This window comes from Lutra lutra, chromosome 8, assembly GCF_902655055.1.
Source record: "Lutra lutra chromosome 8, mLutLut1.2, whole genome shotgun sequence".
Taxonomy (NCBI): domain Eukaryota; kingdom Metazoa; phylum Chordata; class Mammalia; order Carnivora; family Mustelidae; genus Lutra; species Lutra lutra.
The window spans coordinates 92,037,313-92,058,010 of NC_062285.1; the positions used below are offsets into that span (position 1 = coordinate 92,037,313).

The window sequence follows — 20,698 nt, forward strand, 5'->3', positions numbered from 1 at the left end:
AAAAGGATGTAACTCAGAGACAACCAGATGGAAGAGGCACAATAAGCAAGGTGTGGGGAAATGAGGGGAGCTTCCACACCTTCTTCAAGTGCAGTGCTCTCCCCAAATCTCCACCTGTTCACCATCCCTGAAGCTCTTCAAACCCTGTCCTTTTGGCTTTTTAAAAAACGATGTCTCGGGGTGTCTGGGTGACTCAGTGGGTTAAAGCCTCTGCCTTCAGCTCGGGTCATGATCCCAGGGTCCTGGGATCGAGCCCCGAGTTGGGCTCTCTGCTTGGCGGGGAGTCTGCTTCCCCGTCTCTCTCCCTCTGCCTGCCTCTCTGCCTACTTGTGGTCTCTGTCTGTCAAATAAATAAATAAAATCTTTAGAAAAACAAAACAAAACAAACAAACAAAAAAACGATGTCTCAGGGCACGTAGGTGGCTCAGTGGGTTGGGCCTCTGCCTTCAGCTTGGGTCATAGTCTCAGGGTCCTGGGATGAGCCCCGCATCAGGCTCCCTGCTCAGCAGGAAGCCTGCTTCTCCCTCTTGCTGCCTGCCTCTCTGTCAAATAAATAAATAAAATCTTTAAAAAAAAAAAAGCACCAAAAAAACAATGTCTCCTTGGGGCACCCGGGTGGCTCAGTCATTAAGCAACTCCTTGGGCTCAAGTTCTGATCTCAGGGTACTGGGATGGGATCCCACATCAGGCTCCCTGCTCAGTGGAATTCTGCTTCTCCCTCTCACACTCCCCCTGCTTGTGTTTCCTCTCTTACTGTCTCTCTCTCACTGTCAAATAAATAAAATCTTTTTTTTAAAAATGATGTCTCCAGTGCTTACGCAATGATGGATTAAATCATTGGCCATTGGAGATCTGTTTAACCTCCAGCCCCTCTCCCCTCTTGGAACTTGGAACTGAAAGTTCCAACCCTTTAATCACTTGGTCAGTTACCTGGGCAAGCATCCCTCTTTGTTAAGTGACCCAAGGCATTCCAAAAGTTACCTAATTAACATACAAAAGACACTTTTATCATTCATCCCTCCAGCCCCTTAGGAAATTCCAAGGATTTTAGAAAGCCCTGTGCTATAAACATGGTTGAAGACCAAATAAGTATTTATTGCAATTCAAATTTTTTTTTTTAAGATTTTTTTTTATTTATTTATTCGACAGAGAGAAATCACAAGTAGGCAGAGAGGCAGGCAGAGAGAGAGAGGAGGAAGCAGGCTCCCCGCTGAGCAGAAAGCCCGATGCGGGGCTCGAACCCAGGACCTGGGATCATGACCTGAGCCGAAGGCAGCGGCTTAACCCACTGAGCCACCCAGGCGCCCCTGCAATTCAAATTTTAATTCACAGTACCACAGTCCGGATATACAAATTACCTTTATCAGCATGATATAGAAACTAGAGACTTATATATTTGACTGCAGAAAATTTTAATGTTTCTCCAAAGGGGAAAAACAAAAACATCAAAAGACGGAAAAATACATATGACAGAAATGGATGTTTTCTCTAATGTACAAAGCTTGTTTACAAATATTAATGGAGGAGAGATGACAAAACCAACAGATAAATGGGCAAAGGATAATAACAGACAATTCCCAGAGGGGCTGTTTTTCCATTACCCAGTGTTGGCAAGAATGTGGGAAAACTGGAAGTTCACTTTTTGTCTTAGATATGTTCTTTCTGGACCTTTTTGCCTTCTTGCCCCAAACTATGTAATTACTTACTGAGTCTACTGTTATCCTGGGATCTCCCTTCACTATCACCCGGGAAAATTTTTTCTCCTTTCTTCTGTGCTTTAAACTTTCTGAGCAGACAACATCAATACTGTCTTAAGAAAGAGTTGGATGTTGGGACACCGGGGTGGCTCAGTTGGGTTCAAGCCTCTGCCTTGGCTCAGGTCATGATCCCAGGGTCCTGGGATAGAGCCCCACTCAGTAGGGAGCCTTCTCCCCAACCATCCCCACACCCCCACCCCTGCCTCTCTGCCTGCTCGTGATCTCTGTCTGTCAAATAAATAAAATCTTTAAAAAAAAAAAAAAAAAAAAAAAAGGAAGAGTTGGGAGATTTAACCAACTCAGTCACCCAGGTGCCCTGGGGATTTGAAATACTAGCAAAAAGTTGCAAATGTTTGATGAATAGCAGGTCTATTATAGGTGCTAAAGTGCTGTGGTCAAATTCTAAATCCCAAGCAAGAACCATCAGGTTAATCAATTCCCAAATTTCTGCCACAGAAACTGAGAGAAAGTTTGTCTTGACTAAGCCACTAGGTTTTGGGGTAATTTGTTATATAGCAATAGATAACTAATACAGTAGTACTTGTTAATACTAATACTACTAATACTAACAGAAATTTCTAACTTCAGTCTTCCCTTTCCTTAAGCTATATATTATCTTAATCATTTCCTTTTCCTTAAGCCATGATCATCAAAAAAAAATTTTTTTTTTTAAGATTTTTTATTTGTCAGGGACGCCTGGGTGGCTCAGTTGGTTAAGCAGCTGCCTTCGGCTCAGGTCATGATCCCAGCGTCCTGGGATCGAGTCCCACATCGGGCTCCTTGCTTGGCAGGGAGCCTGCTTCTCCCTCTGCCTCTGCCTGCCACTCTGTCTGCCTGTGCTCACTCTCGCTTCTCTCTCTATGACAAATAAATAAATTTAAAAAAAAAAAAAAAGATTTTTTCTTTGTCAGAGAGAGAGAGAGCACACATAAGCAGGCAGAGTGGCAGGTAGAGGCAGAGAGAGAAGCAGGCTCCCTGCAGGGCAAGGAGCCCGACGTGGGACTCGATCCCAGGACCCTGGGATCATGGCCTGAGCCGAAGGCAGCGGCTTAACCAACTGAGCCACCCAGGTGTCCCGATCATCAAAATTTTATAGAGAGTAAATTAAGGCCCAGATAAGTTAATGTACTTATTCAAGTTTACAGTGTTTAAGTGATGAGCTATGAACATTTTCAGGTTTTCTGACACACAGTGTTCCTTGTATCCGCTCATGTTGACTTTAATAGTTTTGAATTATTGATTTTTTTTTTCCCTAATGAAATGATGACTAAAGACAGGAAGGTCCTCTATTAACCGCTACCCTAGGCACTGGGGATAAAAAGATGGGTGAGGCAGGTCAAGTGGCTTTTGGATAAAGTCGAACTGTGAGATGAAGGACTAGTACAGGGATAAATCTCATGAGAGTAGTGGGTATGAAAAAGCTCAGATGCAAAATGTCAGAAAAAAAGGAATCTGAGTGAGTATTTGAGCAAGACAGAAATTTCAAGATTGAAAAAATTTATATTGACCTCAGAGATTAGTCAAGGGTCAAGCTAGACTTATTTTTCTTCAAGAAATATGGTGATCACAGGCATATCTTTATTTAATGTTATGTATTTATTTAGAGTTTTAGGTCTTTTTTATATTGTTCCATAACTTTATCACATAATTCTTATATTGCTCATCATTCACACTTTAATGACTTAACCATGCCAACTTCACAAATCATGAATTTAATATTCAAGTTAGCAAAACTCTTTTTTTTTTTAAGATTTTATTTGTTTATTTGACAGAGATCACAAGTAGGCAGAGAGGCAAGCAGAGAGAGAGGAGGAAGCAGGCTCCCTGCCGAGCAGAGAGCCCAATGTGGGGATCAATCCCAGGACCCTGGGATCATGACCCGAGCCGAAGACAGAGGCTTTAACCCACTGAGCCACCCAGGCGCCCCAAAACTCTTATTTTTTTAAGATTTTATTTTATTTTTTTTTTAAAGATTTTATTTATTTATTTGACAGAGAGAAATCACAAGTAAGCAGAGAGGCAGGCAGAGAGAGAGGAGGAAGCAGGCTCCCCGCTGAGCAGAAAGCCCGATGCGGGGCTCGAACCCAGGACCTGGGATCACGACCTGAGCCGAAGGCAGCGGCTTAACCCACTGAGCCACCCAGGCGCCCCTAAGATTTTATTTTTAAGTAATCTCTACATCTAACATGAGGGTTGCAGAGGGAAAGACTCTTAAGCAGACTCCAGGCTGAGTATGGAGCCCCAACTCAGGGCTGGATCTCACAACTCTGAAAAATAACCTGAGTTGAAATCATGAGTCAGACTCTTAACCACTGAGCCGACCAGGAGCCCCATAGTTAGCAAAAACACTGAAAGCAAGAATAAAATGACAAAAGGTAAGTGATTCAGGGTGTGGAAAAATATGTTTAATATGTAAGACAAGGCAGGGAGGCTGGCTGGCTCAGTCAGTAGAACATGTGACTCTTTATCTTGGAGCTATAAATTCAAGCCCCACATTGGGTGTAGAGATTACTTAAAAATAAACTCTTTAAAAGTGTGTGTGTGTGTGTGTGTGTGTATAACAGAACATATTTATATATATATATATATATATACATATATATGTATATATATATATATAACAGAACAACATTTAACATTAAACAGATACATTTAAACTTAGTTCTCAGGGTGACTGAGTGGCTCAGCGCCTAAGCATGCAGCTCTTGATTTTGGCTTAGGTCATGATCTCAGGGTTGTGAGATTGAGCCCCATGTTGGGCATGGAGCCTGCGTGAGATTCTCTCTTTCCCTTTCCCTTTTCCCCTCTAAAAAAAGGAAAGAAAAAAAAGGACAGCCACCACCAACAAAAAAAAAACTTAGCTCTTAGTTCCCTAAAAATCAAAACAAATGAGACTTTAAAAAATTAATAATTTTCAGTATTCTTCTTGTATAATAAAAGGAAATATATCAATTCATGTGAGAAACTGTCTCTTACCTTTGAGAGGTCCTTTTTTTTTTTTTTCAAGATTTTATTTATTTATTTATTTATTTATTTATTTGTCAGAGAATGAGAGAGAGTGCACAAGCAGGCAGAGTGGCAGACAGAGGTGGAGAGAGAAGTAGACTTCCTGCCAAGCAAGGAGCCCTATGTGGGACTTGATCCCAGAACCCTGGGATCATGACCTGAGCCAAAGGCAGCGGCTTAACTGACTGAGCCACCCAGCTGTCCCGAGAGGTCTTTTTTTAAAGAATATAAATCTTTTGGGGTACCTGGGTAGCTCACTGGGTTAAGCTTCTGCCTTCGGCTCAGGTCATGATCTCAGGGTTCTGGGATGGAGCCCCACATCAGGCTCTCTGCTCAACGGGAACCTGCTTCCCTATCTCTCTCTGCCTGCCTCTCTGCCTACTTGTGATCTGTTTCTCTGTCAAATAAATAAATAAAATCTTTAAATATATATATATATTTTTTATAAGAACAATTAAGAAATGGTATCTTTTATAGTAGTTAAAAAATGCATATAGACAGGGTTCCTGGGTGGCTCAGTTAGTTAAGCATCTGACTCTTGATTTCAGCTCAGGTCATGATCTCAGGGTCGTGGGATCAAGGTCCACATTGGTCTCTGGGCTGAGAGGGGAGTCCGCTGGAGAGTCTCTCTCTTTCCCTCTCTTCCTCTCCCCCTCTCCCGAGCTTACACACTCTCTCTCTCTCTCTGTTTCTTTCTTAAATAAATATATATATATCTTTTCTAAAAATAAAAAAAATTAAAAATGCATACAGTCTTTAATAAGTTCTCAGCCCCTATTCAGCCCCCCAAACCACTGTATATCCCCATGCCAACCCAGGAAGGCAAGTGAAGCAAGTGACCGAACCAGTCTGCCTCCATTATGGAAATTGGTGATATATTGGTTACTGGCGTACCTGAATGCCCAAACAGATTTTTTTTAATTAAGTAATTTTTTTAAAAAGCACACTGACTTTTAGTTCCATGGCATTCCTTGTCTGACTCTGGCTAAACTGCATAATCTTTCAGTTTCTTAGTTTCCTCATGTGGCAGGCACTTTATATGTTCACCAAACTCCAGTTTCTTCTCTTCCTGGACTCTGTTCTGTCTTTCTTAGAGTTGGGTGGGGCCACATTACTGATTTTTAATTAGTGGAATTGGGTCAGAGATGATGTTTGCCATTTCCAGCCCTTGATTCTAAGTGTACTTTCCGGGCACCTGCGTGGCTCAGTCAGTTCAGTGTCTGACTCTGGATCTCGCCTCAGCACTTGATCTCAGGGTCATGAGTTCAAGCCCCACACTGGGTTCCATGCTGGGTGTGGAGCCTACTTTAAAAAAAAAAATAGAGTAAATAAAAGAAAAAAAAAACACTCTTTCACACAAATTAATGCTTTCTGTCTCCGTTTCTCTCTTCTCTTGTGTGTACTCTCTCTCCCGTGAGCTGGCAGAATGTGGAGAATTCAGAAGGCCATAGAAGATGGTGGAGTCCACAGTTGGAAGGAATTTGGGTCCCTGAAAAACTGCACAGAGCAACGACATTCTTACCCAGTTTACATTAGGCTGCAATATGAGTGAGAAATAACCCTCTGGGGGCACCTGAATGGCTTACTTAGTTAAGTGTCTGCCTTCAGCTCTGGTCATGATCCCAGGATTCTGGGATCAAGCCCCACATTGGACTCCTTGTTCAGCGAGAAGCCTTCTTCTCCTTCTCTCTTCACCTGCTGCTCCCCCTGCTTGTGCTCTCTCTTTCTCTGTCAAATAAATAAATAAAATCTTAAAAAAAAAAATAAACCTTCTTTGTGTTTAGCTTCTCAAAGTTTAAGATGCTGTAAATTACAATAGTAAATCATCCTATAAATCCTAACAAATTGTCTATTAAATCTTATGATATTCTGAGTCAGAAGTAAGTAAAAACTTGTTCCTTGTTTCCCTTTAGCATATTAAAAATTAGTTCCATGTAATTATTTGTCCTAAACACACAGCAAAATCCAAGATGGCCTCCAATTATTCTCATCTCCTGGGATTCAAGTCTTTGTGTAGTCCCCTCCCACCCTGAATCACGGCTGCCTGGTGTTACCAACAGAATACTGCAGAAGAAATAGTGTGTAATCCTAAGACTGAGTCATTAAAGACATGGCATTATCTATCTTGGTCTTTCTTAGACCACTTGCTCGGTAGACAGCCAGCTGCCATGTCATGAGGACATTAAAGCAGCCTATGGAGAAACAGATTTTGCATCAACCATTAGCACCTAGTTTCTAGCCATGAATGTGCCACCTAGAAAGCATATTCTCTAGCCTCAGTCAAGTCTGGAAATGACTGCATCCCTGGCTGACAGCTTGAATGAAACCTAGTCAGAGACCCTGAGCCACAAACACTCTGATAAGAAGCTCCTGAATTCCTGATGAAGTTGACATAATAAATATTTATTGTTGTTTTAACCCACAAGGTATTGGAATAATTGGCAACACGACAGTAATGACACAATCCATGATACTACTGTTTGGTAAAATTTCTAGATTTTTCTTTGATTTCTTTTTTTCCCCTGCAGCATTATTCAGACATAGCTAACATATAACATTGTATAAGTTTAAGGGGTGCAAAATAACAGTTTGATATAATATATACTACAAAATGATTACTACAATAAAGTGAATAAACACATTCATCACCTCACATAGTTACAGTTGTGTGTGTGTGTGTGTGTGTTAAGAATGTTTAAAATCCACTCTCTTAGTAAATTTAAAGTACACAGTACAGCATTATTGGGGCGCCTGGGTGGCTCAGTCAGTTAAGCGTCTGCCTTCAGCATCCCTGGGGTCCTGGGATGGAGTCCTGCATTGGGCTCCCTGCTCAGCAGGGGAGTCTGCTTCTCCCTCTCTTTTTGCCACTGCTCATGTGTGCTCTCTCTCTCTCTCTTTCATTCTCTCTGTCAAATAAATGAATAAAATCTTAAGATAAAATACAGTATTTTTAAATATAATCACCATGTGGAACATTATAATCCTAGAAGTTACTCTTCTTAAAACTGGAAGTTCATAACCTTTGACTACCTTCATCCCTGCCCCTGGAAACCACTAGTTTTCTCTTTGTTTCTATAAGTTTGGATTTTTTAGAATCTGCATATAAGTGAGATCATATAATATTTGTCTCTCTCTATTTCAAATAGTATAATGCTCTCAAGTTTCATCCATGTGGTCACAGATAGCAGGATTTTCTCCTTTTCTATGGATATATAATATTCGTGTGTTTCTGTGTGTCTGTGTGTATAATATATATCACATCTTCTTTATTCATTCCTGTTGATGAACACAAAGGTTGTTTACTTGTCTTGACTATTATAAAAAATGTTGCAATGAACATGGGGTACAGATATCTTGAGATATTGATTTCATTTCTCTCAGATATATACTCAGAAAAAACACTGTTGAATCATATGGTAGTCGTTGTTTTTTTTTTTTTAAGTATGCTCCATCCCCAACATGGAGCTTAAACTCATGACCCTGATATCAAAAACTGAGATCAGGATTTTGGATGTTTATTTTTTTTTTTTAAGATTTTATTTATTTATTTGACAGAGAGAGATCACAAGTAGATGGAGAGGCAGGCAGAGAGAGAGAGAGAGGGAAGCAGGCTTCTTGCTGAGCAGAGAGCCCGATGTGGGACTCGATCCCAGGACCCTGAGATCATGACCTGAGCCGAGGGCAGTGGTTTAACCCACTGAGCCACCCAGGCGCCCCGGGATTTTGGATGTTTAACCACCAACTGAGCCACTCAGGAGCCCTTATGGTAATTTTATTTTTAATTTTTTAAATGTGCTAGAATCACTTTATTTATATTTTTGAAGTGTTTGTTTATTTATCTGAGAGAGAGAACATCTAAGAGAGCACAAGCAGAGGGGAGGTGCAGAAGGAGAAGAAGAAGCAGACTCTCTCTCTTTTTTTTCTTTTTTTAATATTTTATTTATCCACTTGACACAGAGAGAGAGGTCACAAGTAGGCAGAAAGAGAGAGAGTGAGAGGAAGGGAAGCAGACTCCCCGCCAAGCAGAGAGCCCGATGCGGGGCTCAATCCCAGTACCCTGGGATCACGACCTGAGCTGAAGGCAGAGGCTTTAACCCACTGAGCCACCCAGGCGCCCCAGCAGACTCTCTTTTGAGTAGGGAGTCCAATGTAGGGTTCAATCCCAGGACCCTGGGATCATGACCTGAGCCAAAGGCAGATTCCCACCAACAGTGTACAATTGTTCCCTTTCTCCACAATCTCTCCAATATTTGTTACCACTTACGTTTTTGATGATAGAAATTCTAAGATGTGTAAGATGGTATCTCATTATAGTTTTGCATTTCCCTAATGATTAGTAATGTTAAACAACTTTTCATGTAGGTGTTGGCCATTTGAATATCTTCCTTGGAAATATGTCTATTCAGGTCCTTTGCCCATTTTAAAATTGGATTGTTTAGTTCTTTTGCTCTACACTTGTATAAGTTCATTATATAGTTTGGATATTTGCCCCTTATCAGATGTGTAGTTTGCAAATATTTTCTCCTATTCCATAGGTTGCCTTGTTGTTGTTGGTTGTTTCTTTTGTTGTGCAGAAACTTTTTAACTTGATATAGTCCCCTTTTCTATTTTTGTTTCGGTTGCTTGTGCTTTTAGTGTCATAACGATAAAATCATCACCAAGACTAATAATGTCAAGGAGATTTTTCTCTATGTTTCCTTCTAGGAATTTTATGGTTTCAGGTCTTGTGTTTAAGTCTTTAGCCCATTTTGAAATAATTTCTGTGAGTGGTGTAAGATAGGGATCCTATTTCATTTTTTCTTTTTTAAAGATTTTAGCATTTCTTTTTTTTTTTTTGCATGCAAAATCAATTTTCCCACCACCATTTATTGAAGAGACTATCTTTTCTTCATTGAATATTCTTTGCTTCCTTGCCAAATATTAGATGACCATATATGTGTAGGTTTACCTCTGGGCTCTGGATTCTGTTTTATTGATCTATTTGTCCGTTTTTAATGCCAGTACCATATTGTTTTGATTACGATGCTTTGGAATATAGTTTGAAATTACAAAGTATGATGCCTCCAGCTTTGATCTTGTTCCTCAGAATTGTTTTGGGTTTTCAGGGTCTTTTGTGGTTTCATATGAAATTTAGAATTTTTTATATTTCTGTAAAAAGTCATTAGAATCTTGAAAGGGATTACATTGAATTTATGGATCACTTTGGGTAGTATGGACATTTTAACAATATTAATTCTATCAACCCATGAGCATGGGATATGTTTTCATTTATTTATGTTCTTTCCTTTGTCTTTTATCAGTAACCTAGGTTTCACAGTGTACAAAATTTTCACTTCCTTAGTCAAATTTATTCCTAAGTATTTTGTTATTTTTGATACAATTGCAAACGGGATTTTTAAAAAATTATTTTTTTATTTTTATTTTTTTTTAAAGATTTTATTTATTTATTTGACAGAGAGAGATCACAAGCAGGCAGAGAGGCAGGTAGAGAGAGAGGAGGAAGCAGGCTCCCTGCCGAGCAGAGAGCCCGATGCGGGCCTCGATCCCAGGACCCTGAGATCATGACCTGAGCCAAAGGCAGCGGCTTAACCCACTGAGCCACCCAGGCGCCCAAAAAATTATTTTTTTAGATAATTTGTTGTTGGTGTATAAAAACACAAACTGAAATTTTCTATGTTCTGGTGGCACTCACTCTTCCGTGGGTCTTCAGTGTCTGCTATAGAAACAGTGTACACAAGGAACCACTCTGTTCATCTCCAAATCACAGGAAGTTGTATCAACCCTGTATCTAAAAGGATATGGGGTGGAATAATTTGGTAATGGCAATTTTGAAGAGTAAGTCTGAACAATGTAAGCTGATTCTGATTTCTTCTTGAAATCTTTAAACAGGGAGGGAGACTCTGGAAGAAAAAAAAGTTAGAATAATATTTTTCTTCATACTATTATTACCAGAAACATTTTATTTTATTTTAAGATTTATTTATTTATTTGAGAGAGAGAAGTGTGAGCGGGAGGCGGGGAGGGGCAGAGGGAGAGAGAATTCTCAAGCAGGCTCCTTGCTGAGCATGGAGCCTGATGTGGGGCTTGATCCCAGGACCCTGAGATCATGACCTGAGACCAAATCAAGAGCTGGCCACTTAACCGACGAAGCCACCCAGGTGCCCTTACCACAAACATTTTGAAACATTAGTTGGAAGACTACTGAACAACTTTGGAGAGAATACAAATGGGACGCCTCCATTTCTTCAATAGGATGGCACATACCAACATGGGAAAGGAGAATATCTGCAATTCTGTAGAACCCGTGAGTGTTGTGATAATAATGATAGTAATAGGGGCACCTGGGTGGCTCAGTGGGTTAAGCCTCTGCCTGCAGCTCAGGTCATGATCTCAGGGTCCTGGGATCGAGCCCTGCATCAGGCTCTCTGCTTGGTAGGGAGCTTGCTTCCGCCTCTCTCTCTGCCTGCCTCTCTGTCTACTTGTGATCTTTCTCTCTGTCAAATAAATAAAATAAAAAAAAATAATGATAGTAATAATAATATCAAGTTAACGTGGAATCTACATATATCTTAGATCAGTTTATCAATTCCCTTCTCCCACTTTCTTCCTACAGAGGGATTGTTTTGTTCTCACATTTTCTTCAGATGGATCAAGTAATTAAATATAATATAAATGGCAAAAAGATGGTGAGGAAAGTACATGTCAATTCATCAGAAAAGGAGTTTGAAGAAGGATGCTTCTTTTGGCATGAAAATCTCTGCCCCTTAGAGTAACTTACTAGAATTATGCAGTAGAGTTCCAGCTCATACAGCTTCATCCATAGCTCAGGGTATCTTGGCCAGTGATCTTCTTTCCCAGGTGGGTAGTTGACAAAATTCTTCCAGCAATGATCATACTCTGAGGAAACACAAATCTTGGTTCATTCCATAAATACAGCAGAAATTTACTTCAGGGAGCCCAACTTATAGATAAACTGTCTAGAAAACCCATTAGCCTTTTTAGCATTGGAGAAGGGCTACTTTCCCCCAGAATCCCTAAAAAAGAACAAAGATGAAGATGGCTGACAGGTCATAGTGGCAGGAATGGAGAAAGGGGTCCTCTTTTTGATACTTCCTTCCTATGAAGTTCAGACCCTGTCCTTTCTTACATGATTTTGGACTTTCACTTCTGAGACTTTCAGAATAATAATAATAATGGGATAATCAGTATCCTGGCCTTGAAACATACCAGCACCAGGGTCTCTCATAAACCATGAGATTCTTTGTTGTTTTTACCTGGGGCTCTCATGATCTGGACAGTCACACCACTTTTGAGGAGGTCTTGGAGCCCTTGCCGGTTTTGTGGATCCATGTGCCAGAAGAGCCGTGTTACATAAATAACCAGAGTGACACTAGGGTGTTGACTCAAAAATCCTCTAATAGCCTTGCAGCATTCCCAACACGGACTCCAGGACAGGAACCAGGTGATAGAACAGTGGGTGGATGGGCAATACCGTCTTTCTGAAGTAAATTTTTCTATAAAATTGAGTTCCACATGGTTGGCAGTATTTTTGCCTGTGTTTCGCCACATCTTATGGCTTGTGCCCCACTGGATTTCATAGAGCAGGCAGGCCTCTTTACGGAGTTCTCTGGGATCAAAGAAGACTTCAAATTCCCAGGGTTCAATTCTCCTCCTGAAACACAAGCAGCACTCCCATGTTGTCACGCTATCTTTGGAGGAACCTTGAAAATCACTTCCTGCTCCCCTCTTCTATCAGGCAGATATAAAACATGACATCTCAGGAAATCTTGTTTCCTATTCTATTTCTCCAAGTTATCTAGGAAGGTCCATTTGAATTATCAGAGTTTCTCTCACAAGCATAGTGAAGAGATTTTTCCCAACCCATCTTATTTGGTTACCATTCTCTCTATACTGTTATCTACTAATTTTGAGTCAGATATAAATGTGTCCTTATTTCTTTTTTAAAGGCTTCTCTTTGGGGCACCTGGGCGACTCAGTTGCTAAGCATCTGCCTTTGGCTGGGGTCATGATCACCATCCTGGGATTAAGCCCTGTATTGGGCTCCCTGCTCCTGCTCGGCAGGAAGCCCTTTTCTCCCTCTCCCACTCCCTCTGGTTGTGCTCCCTCTCTTGCTGTCTCTCTATCAAATAAATAAAATATTTATTAAAAAATGAAATAAAGGCTTCTCTTTATTTTTTAATCTTTCTATCTCATCATGGAGTTGCCAGGTCCTGATTGTTAATCTTCACCATGCCTCAATAGACTCTAACCAGATTTTAGGTGTAGAAGCCTCAAATTGCCAACAAGAGTCTATTGCCAAGTCTGAGAAGAGAAAGAGTCAGCCTCAGGATTCTTCCACATTAAATTCTGTATACTAATTCCTCACAAGAAAAAAATTCTGCTGCTCCCAATGACATCTTTATTCATTTAAATTTTAAGATTTTATTTTTAAGTAATCTCTACACCCAAAGTGGGGCTCAAACTTATGACACTGTGATCAAGAGTCATAGGCTCTACTGACTGAGCCAGCCAAGCACCCCTCCCAATGACATCTTTAGATTTAATATTTTCCATGCGTCAAAGCTGGAACTCAAGGGAGACTCAGGATTGTGCTGAGGACTCTTTTTTGCAATATGGTTGAGTCATCAGCTTACTACACCCTAATATTTCCACTCATCCCTAAAGTATTACATTTATTTATTACATAGATCAGTCCTTCCACCCATCCTGAGATAATATATTCCCTGACAGAAGACCCCCTGCTATCATGCTACATCTGAAAAATGGGCATATAGTATAAAACAAAAGGATGAAATCAAAGTGACAAATGAATTCTCCAGACTTTTCACTAATGGCTATACAATAATGTGATTTAAACAGAGAAGAAACAGAGGCAAGGCAAAAATGGAACAAAGCTGGAAGGTAATTTACTTGAATAAAAACCAAAAGACAGGGGCGCCTGGGTGGCTCAGTGGGTTAAGCCACTGCCTTCGGCTCAGGTCATGATCTCAGGGTCCTGGGATCGAGCCCCGCATCGGGCTCTCTGCTCAGCAGGGAGCCTGCTTCCTCCTCTCTCTCTGCCTGCCTCTCTGCCTGCTTGTGATCTCTCTCTGTCAAATAAATAAATAAAATCTTTAAAAAAAAAAAAAACCAAAAGACATACAAGCAAAGATACAGAAAGCAGTGATTGTAGAGAATGAAGTTAGAAAAGGTAAAAAGAGTAGCGCCTGGGTGACTCGGTGGGTTAAGCCTCTGCCTTCGGCTCGGGTCATGATCTCAGGGTCATGGGATTGAGCCCCACATCGGGCTCGCTGTTCAGCGGGGAGCCTGCTTCCCTATCTCTCTCTGCCTGACTCTCTGCCTACTTGTGATCATTCTCTCTGTCAAATAAATAAGTAAATAAATAAATCTTAAAAAAAAAAAAGAAAAGGCAAAAAGAAAAGAGTGGGAGCATGATAAAAGAAGAAAGGAAAAATATGGAAAGCTATAGTCCTACAGCTCTTAAATCCACTTATTCTTGGTTGTATTAAATGCTCACTCTGATGGTTTTATTCTTACCTCAAGGTGGCATCTCCTGCTGAAGAACCTGTTGACCAAGAGATGATTATGTCAGATAACACCCACATACAAATTTGGCTAAGAAAAAAATACTTTGTTCTTCCAAACCTGCAAACCATATCAGAAAATGGAGTTTAAAATTCTCTCCTGTATTAAATGGATTGGACCATTAAGAAAAGCAAGTTTCTAAGGGCTTTGCCAAAACCTGTTTGTCCAATCTGAAACCAAGTAATCCTCCTTAAGGCTCCAACAAGAATGATTCAGTGCAATGAGAAAGTCATTCCTCAGAGGCTCCTATGGTAATTTCTATGTGTTTCCATAGCATCTTGTACCTCCTTCATCATAGCAATCGTGCTGTATTTTTTTTTAGATTTTATTTATTTATTTGACAGAAATAAATAAAATCTAAATAAATAGATTTGTTGATCGCGAGAGAGGGAATACAAGTGAGTGGAGGTGGGGGGGTGGGGGGAGGGAGAAGCAGGCTTCCCACTGATCAGGGAGCCCGATGCAGGGCTTGATCCCAGGACACTGGGATCATGACCCAAGCCAAAGGCAGACACTTAAAGACTAAGCCACCCAGGTGCCCCAATCATGCTGTAGTTTGATTGTTATTTATATGTCTATAATAACACTGAATTGTAGATTATGTGAGATATGGATTATGTATATCTTGTTCCAGACCCTATCACACTGCCTGAAACATGTTGGTTAGCAATAGATATTTGTTGAGAAAATACCCGAATGAATCTCACTACTATCCATTATAGGATAGCTGTAGGCAGATAGATAGATAACAACATTGTGCAGAGAAAGTGGATCTCTCATATATTGCTGGTGGGAATGTAAATTGGTACAGTCTCTCTAGGAAATAGTTTGGGTGTTTCTTAATTAAAAACAACAACACGGGGGTGCTGGCTGACTCAGCTGGTAGAGCTGTTAATGAGGGGCTTACTAAATGTTAAGCACTCTTTGAAATACAGGAACAAGGAACAAAAAAAAATCTCTATCTTTATGCTCATGGAGTTTATATACTAAGCCATGGATTTTATTTGAAGTGCCCTGGGAAGCCATTAGCACATGTAAGGACTATCCAAGTTCAAGTACTAGATTTTAGAGGCCCATACTTCTCAAGACTCAGAGCTTTGAGGATGAAATGGACACTGGCTTGACCTGAATTCAGAATATTCACAGAACAGAATTCTAAAGCTCTGAGGGCAGAAATGCGAGTCATTTGTTTTATTTGGAGAAACATGGACATTTATTTTGGCAACAAGCTTCCTGTTAAGGGTTTGCTTCCTGGTTATTTGAAATCTAAAATTTGGGGAAGCAGGAGAAAAGGATCATAAATCAAAAGGCACAATTGTTGCTATTACCAGTCTCTCTTTTCCAAGAAAGAGAAGACACAGAGCAAAAGGCTCCCCTAACATGATACCCTTTCTCAGGGGGCCAGGGAGATGCACAAGTCACTGCCACCTCTGAGGGTGAAGTGGCTGTGCAGCAATGCGGGCAGGATGTTCAGCCTATCCTGCTGGCAAACCTTAACTCTGAGATGGTGTTTTTAAGCCAAGAAGAGTCACAAGTCTTGGAAGACACTTCCTCCAAAATGGGAGGAATTTTGCCCAAGGCTGTGTGTGTGTGTGTGTGTGTGTGTGTGTGTGTGTGTGTGTGTGTGTAGGGGTCCAGAGTATGCCACTGGCATAAAAATTATTTGGATCTGAAGACATTCAAAAATAGACTGTCTTCCCCTGAAATCTCTTATTTTCCTACAAACAGAGCCTTCCAAAAGAACTCAAAAGAAATCAGTTGTTGTAAGTCCCATCCCCTGGAACAAACCAGGAGAGATTGACTCTTACCACTCAAGATACACACCCATACAGACTTTGTCACAAAAGCATATGCCCATCTAGTCTCCCAAGGGCCCATCTAGATTTCCTAAAAGTTTATTTGCTTTTCTATAAGTGATCTTGTGCATCTCTGCTTTTCCTCTTAAGGCGGTATATAAGCCCCAAACTCTAAACACCTCTTTGAATCACATTTTTGTGAACTCTTGTATGCACGTTTGTCTTTTCTTTCGCTAATCTGTCTTTTGTTTGTTTAAATCTGAAGGCACCCAAAAACAGAATCTATGAGGGTAGAGGAAAAGTTTTCCTCCCCAGCTCTGTGTATGTGTGTGCTGGCTGCCTCTGTCTGTGCATTTGTACTAGATGGTAGAGGGATAGTCCAGAGAAGATCCATGGCGCAGTTTCCTGTAGATGGAAGATGATCCTAGTTGGAGGGTGGGACCTTTTTTTGAGAGAGAGAAAGCATGTGCAGGAGCAGTGGGGAGGGGCAGAGGGAGAGAGAGAATCTTAACAGGATTTAAGCCCAGCATGGAGGCCATGGAGGGTTGGGGGGGCAGTGGTTGATACCCTGAGACCATGACCTGAGCCAAAATCAAGAGTTGGTCACTTAACCAACTGAGCCACCCAGGTACCCCTGGAGTATGGGACCTTTAAAAAGAAACTAGCCAGATGTTTAAAAAAAAAAAAAAAAAAAACAGGACAGGGGTGCCTGGGTGGCTCAATGGATTGAGTGTCTGCCTTTGGCTCAGGTCATGATCTCAGGGTCCTGGGATTGAGCCCCACGTTGGGCTCTCTGCTAAGCAGGGAGCCTGCTTCCCCTTTTTCTCTGCCTGCCTCTCTGCCTACTTGTGATCTCTCTCTCTGTCAAATAAATAAATAAAATCTTAAAAAAAAAATAAAAGGACAGAGTCAGGAGTCAGGAAACACTATCCTAAGTGAGACCTGAAGAATAAACCTCTTATCCTTAAGAGGATATACAGGGAATTTAAACACTGAGCTGGTGAAGGAAGAGGGTGGCTAACACCTTGAAATGGGTGCTTCTCAGACAATCCAAATTGGGGCCTTTGAACCAGCAGGTCCACACAGAGGGAACCCTATAGAAACAGAGGCCATAACTATAGAAGAAGGTCGAATTCATGGTAGGTGAAGCAGCAGTGAGAACTACAGAGAGAGTGAGATATATTCTCAGTATCTACCCCTTTCATGCAATGCAATGATGCATAATGAGCCACAGGAGTTGGGATAGTCTGATGGGTAAAATGCCCCACCTTCAGAGGAAAGTCTAGGAAAATTATCTGGATATTTCAACTAAATAATGCCTTTAGTCTTTCCCCCAACATGCCACTCAGAAGATAATTTTTGTAGAGGAAAAGCATAATGGAGAAAAAATATATATTGTTTCTTAAAACCCAAGACTGATTTGTGTAACCTATCATCATGCCCACCTTCCTGCAAAGTCTCCTAACTGGTCTCTTTGCTTCCAAGTCTTCTCTGCTACCAGTCACAAAGGCACCAAGTGCCAGCTAAGTATGTCTAAAGCACTATTTTGGGCACACCTGGGTGGCTCAGTTGGTTAAGCATCTGACTCTTGGGGCGCCTGGGTGGCTCAGTGGGTTAAGCCGCTGCTTTCGGCTCAGGTCATGATCTCAGGGTACTGGGATCGAGTCCCGCATCGGGCTCTCTGCTCAGCAGGGAGCCTGCTTCCCTCTCTCTCTCTCTGCCTGCCTCTCTGCCTACTTGTGATCTCTGTCTGTCTGTCAAATAAATAAATAAAATCTTTAAAAAAAAAAAAAAGCATCTGACTCTTGATTTCAGCTCAAGTCACAATCTCAGGGTTGTGAGATCAAGCCTGGTGTCGAGCCACCCTGGGTGTGGAGCCTGCTTAAGATTCTCGCTCTCTCTGCTTTAAAAAAATTAAAATAACGGGCATCTGGGTAGCTTGGTTGGTTAAGCATCTGACTCTTGGATTCAGCACATACCCTCATCTCATGGCTTGTGAGATTAAGCCTCACGTCAGGCTCCGTGCTCAGTGAGAGTCTGCTTGGATATTCTTTCCCTCTGCTCCTTCCCCTGCTCACTTGCTCTCTCTCTAATAAAATAAGATAAAATAAAATAAAATGAAAGCACTATTTTAGTCATCACTATGAGATTCACAAATTCTCCAAAGATCTTCTCTGACCAAAATCTACCTCAATTTCCTTAGCCTAGTATTCAAAGCCCTCTGTAATATCACTCCAGGATCATTCCAGGTTTGCTTTCCTTTCCTTTTTTTTTTTTTTAAAGGTTTATTTATTTATTTGAGAGAGAGAGTGGTGGGGAGGAGCAGAGAGAGAATCCTCAAGCAGACTCCTGGCTGAGCCAGAGCCCAACGTGGGGCTCCATCTCATGACCTTGAGATCCAGACCCTGAGATTGTGACCTGAGCAAAACCAAGAGTCGGTTGCATGACCAACTGTGCCACCCAGGTGCCCCTCCAGCTTTGCTTTCTAATCTCACCACAGAGTATTTCCCCAGACTCTCCTAGAGCCTAACCGGTTTACTCTTTGTATTTCCAAATATATTTCCATATATATTTATACTCAGTTTACTCTCTATATAGTTGCAAATATATTTATATTTGTAAATTCTCTCAAGCTTTTTGTGTCAACCAGGACTCTCTTTCTCTTTGCCCATCCAAATTCTACCCTTTCAGGATCCAGCTCAAATCCCACATCAGCTGAAAATCATTTCCTTCCACATTCTGAAGTGTTTTCCCTCTCCCATGAATTTCTCCAACGTTAAGTAACTGAATCTTAAATTATCAATTAACATGCCCTTGTGCTTTCACTTCTGTTGCTGTTAATTAACAGTTGTATTTTTTTTACTTAATATTTTATTTTGGTGAAATAAGCATTGATTTGGTACCATTTGATCAAAATCATTTGTGGATGTGAATAGTTAGTATTAATAACAATAATAAATCCTGTTTAAGAATAATATCAATAGGGGCACCTGGCCGGCTCCGTGGGTTAAAGCCTCTGCCTTCAGCTCAGGTCATGATCCCAGGGTTCTGGGATCAAGCCCCGCACTGGGCTCTCTGCTCGGCAGGGAGCCTGCTTCCCTTCCTCTCTCTCTGCCTGTTTGTGATCTCTGTCAAATAAATAAGTAAAATCTTAAAAAAACAAAAAAGAATAATATCAATATAGTAGTAAATAGGAAAATTGAAAAATGCCTAAGGACACAAGCACAGGCAGGACACACCACACACACACACACACACACACGCACACGCACACGCATGCACACACACACACCGATTTTTGCCCTTTTCAAGAATAAGTAGTTTGTCAGGCCCCCAGGTCCGGTTTACCTTTGTCAGAAGCCATGGTGCTCTGTCACTGGACTTTTCCCCTGGAACTGTATATCGTGCTGATTGCTCTTACCAACAACACGCCTGAACATGGTAGGTGTGACCACCGCTACCTGGCTTGGGCAGAGGATAACTCAGTCCTGAGTCTCAGCCAATTACTGGGTATCTAGATTGTACAAGATATGGGGACTTGCATCAATATGTTGATAAGAAAGCTTATGATTCAAATTATTAATGCTTTTTTTTTTAAGGATTTTATGTATTGGATTGGCCAGTTAGCTCAGCTGGTTAGAGGCATGGTGCTAATAAAGATTTTATTTATTTGAGAGAGAGACCCCAAGCAGGGGTTGCAGCGGAGGGAGAGGGTGAAGCAAGCTTTCTGCCAAGCAGGGAGCCCCACTAGGAGCTCAATCCTAGGATAATCAGAGCCAAAGGCAGACACTTAACCAACTGAGCCATCCAGGCACCCCTGAATTTCTAAGTTATTCCCTGATAACATCTGAATTTAGTAACTTTTCCCTTTCCTTAAATTAAGTCTGACCCATCATTCTTTTATTAGAGAGCCCAAAGGAAGAACAAAGGGAAGAGAGAATTAACCTGTTTGTATAACCTGAAGACTTTCAGTGGACTTGCTTTTTAGCTATTATTTACTTATTTCTAACTTCCTCCCAATTTGCTCTTTGCCCCCAATCCTGTTGGAATGGGGAAGGGCACTGTTAGATGCAAAATCAGAAGAACTTTGGCCTCTGAGTTGGGTAATTATTGTACAAGTCTTAGGTGATCTCTCTTCCTTTTTGAAGCAAAGGTTAAGTGTATGGCCAAGTCCACTTCTGCTTTTTCATCCTTCTTGAGAAAGTGAATACTGTGCTCCAGATTACCATTGTCCCCTGTTGCCTGACCCCTGGCTCAGGCATCTCTGTGTTTCAGCACAGACTCCCAGAATTGAGGTCACTTTCAAGATCTAAGGCTCCCTCCCTCTAGCATCTCAGATCTAGAGCTTCTGAATTTGAATCTCAAGAACCATGAACCCTGTACCTGAGCCCTAAACATAAGACAGTTCTTAATCATGAAAGTCAAACTAGAGTTTCCGTAGGCAAAGTGGAAGTTGTCCAAGTAGCAGGTGAGAGTTTTGAAGAAATGAAGGCCCTTCAGAAGCCAGGTGTTTCAAATTTGTATTTGTGGTAA

At 41.1% G+C, this 20,698-nt stretch overlaps 1 protein-coding gene and 1 long non-coding RNA gene across 3 annotated transcripts; both read right to left on the reverse strand.

Annotated features, from left to right (window-relative positions):
• Window positions 1-3,858: 3,858 nt before the first annotated feature.
• LOC125107995 (uncharacterized) lies at window positions 3,859-9,346 on the reverse strand. Its single transcript, XR_007129725.1, has 3 exons — window positions 9,021-9,346; window positions 8,617-8,618; window positions 3,859-3,907 (listed from the first exon to the last, which is right to left on the reverse strand). It is a non-coding gene; the product is annotated as an uncharacterized LOC125107995 (long non-coding RNA).
• A 1,029-nt stretch (window positions 9,347-10,375) lies between these two features.
• Window positions 10,376-19,622, reverse strand: APOBEC1 (apolipoprotein B mRNA editing enzyme catalytic subunit 1). Of its 2 annotated transcripts, XM_047743589.1 has the most exons (5): window positions 19,514-19,622; window positions 14,322-14,349; window positions 12,038-12,435; window positions 11,542-11,660; window positions 10,376-10,663 (listed from the first exon to the last, which is right to left on the reverse strand). In XM_047743589.1, exons 1-5 carry the CDS (start codon window positions 19,527-19,529, stop codon window positions 10,514-10,516), a joined length of 711 nt encoding a protein of 236 aa, XP_047599545.1. In that variant the 5' UTR covers window positions 19,530-19,622; the 3' UTR covers window positions 10,376-10,513. The 2 variants fall into 2 exon arrangements, with proteins under 2 accessions (XP_047599545.1, XP_047599546.1); XM_047743590.1 differs by lacking the exon at window positions 14,322-14,349 and having other exon boundaries at window positions 19,514-19,613.
• Between the last annotated feature and the right edge of the window lie 1,076 nt (window positions 19,623-20,698).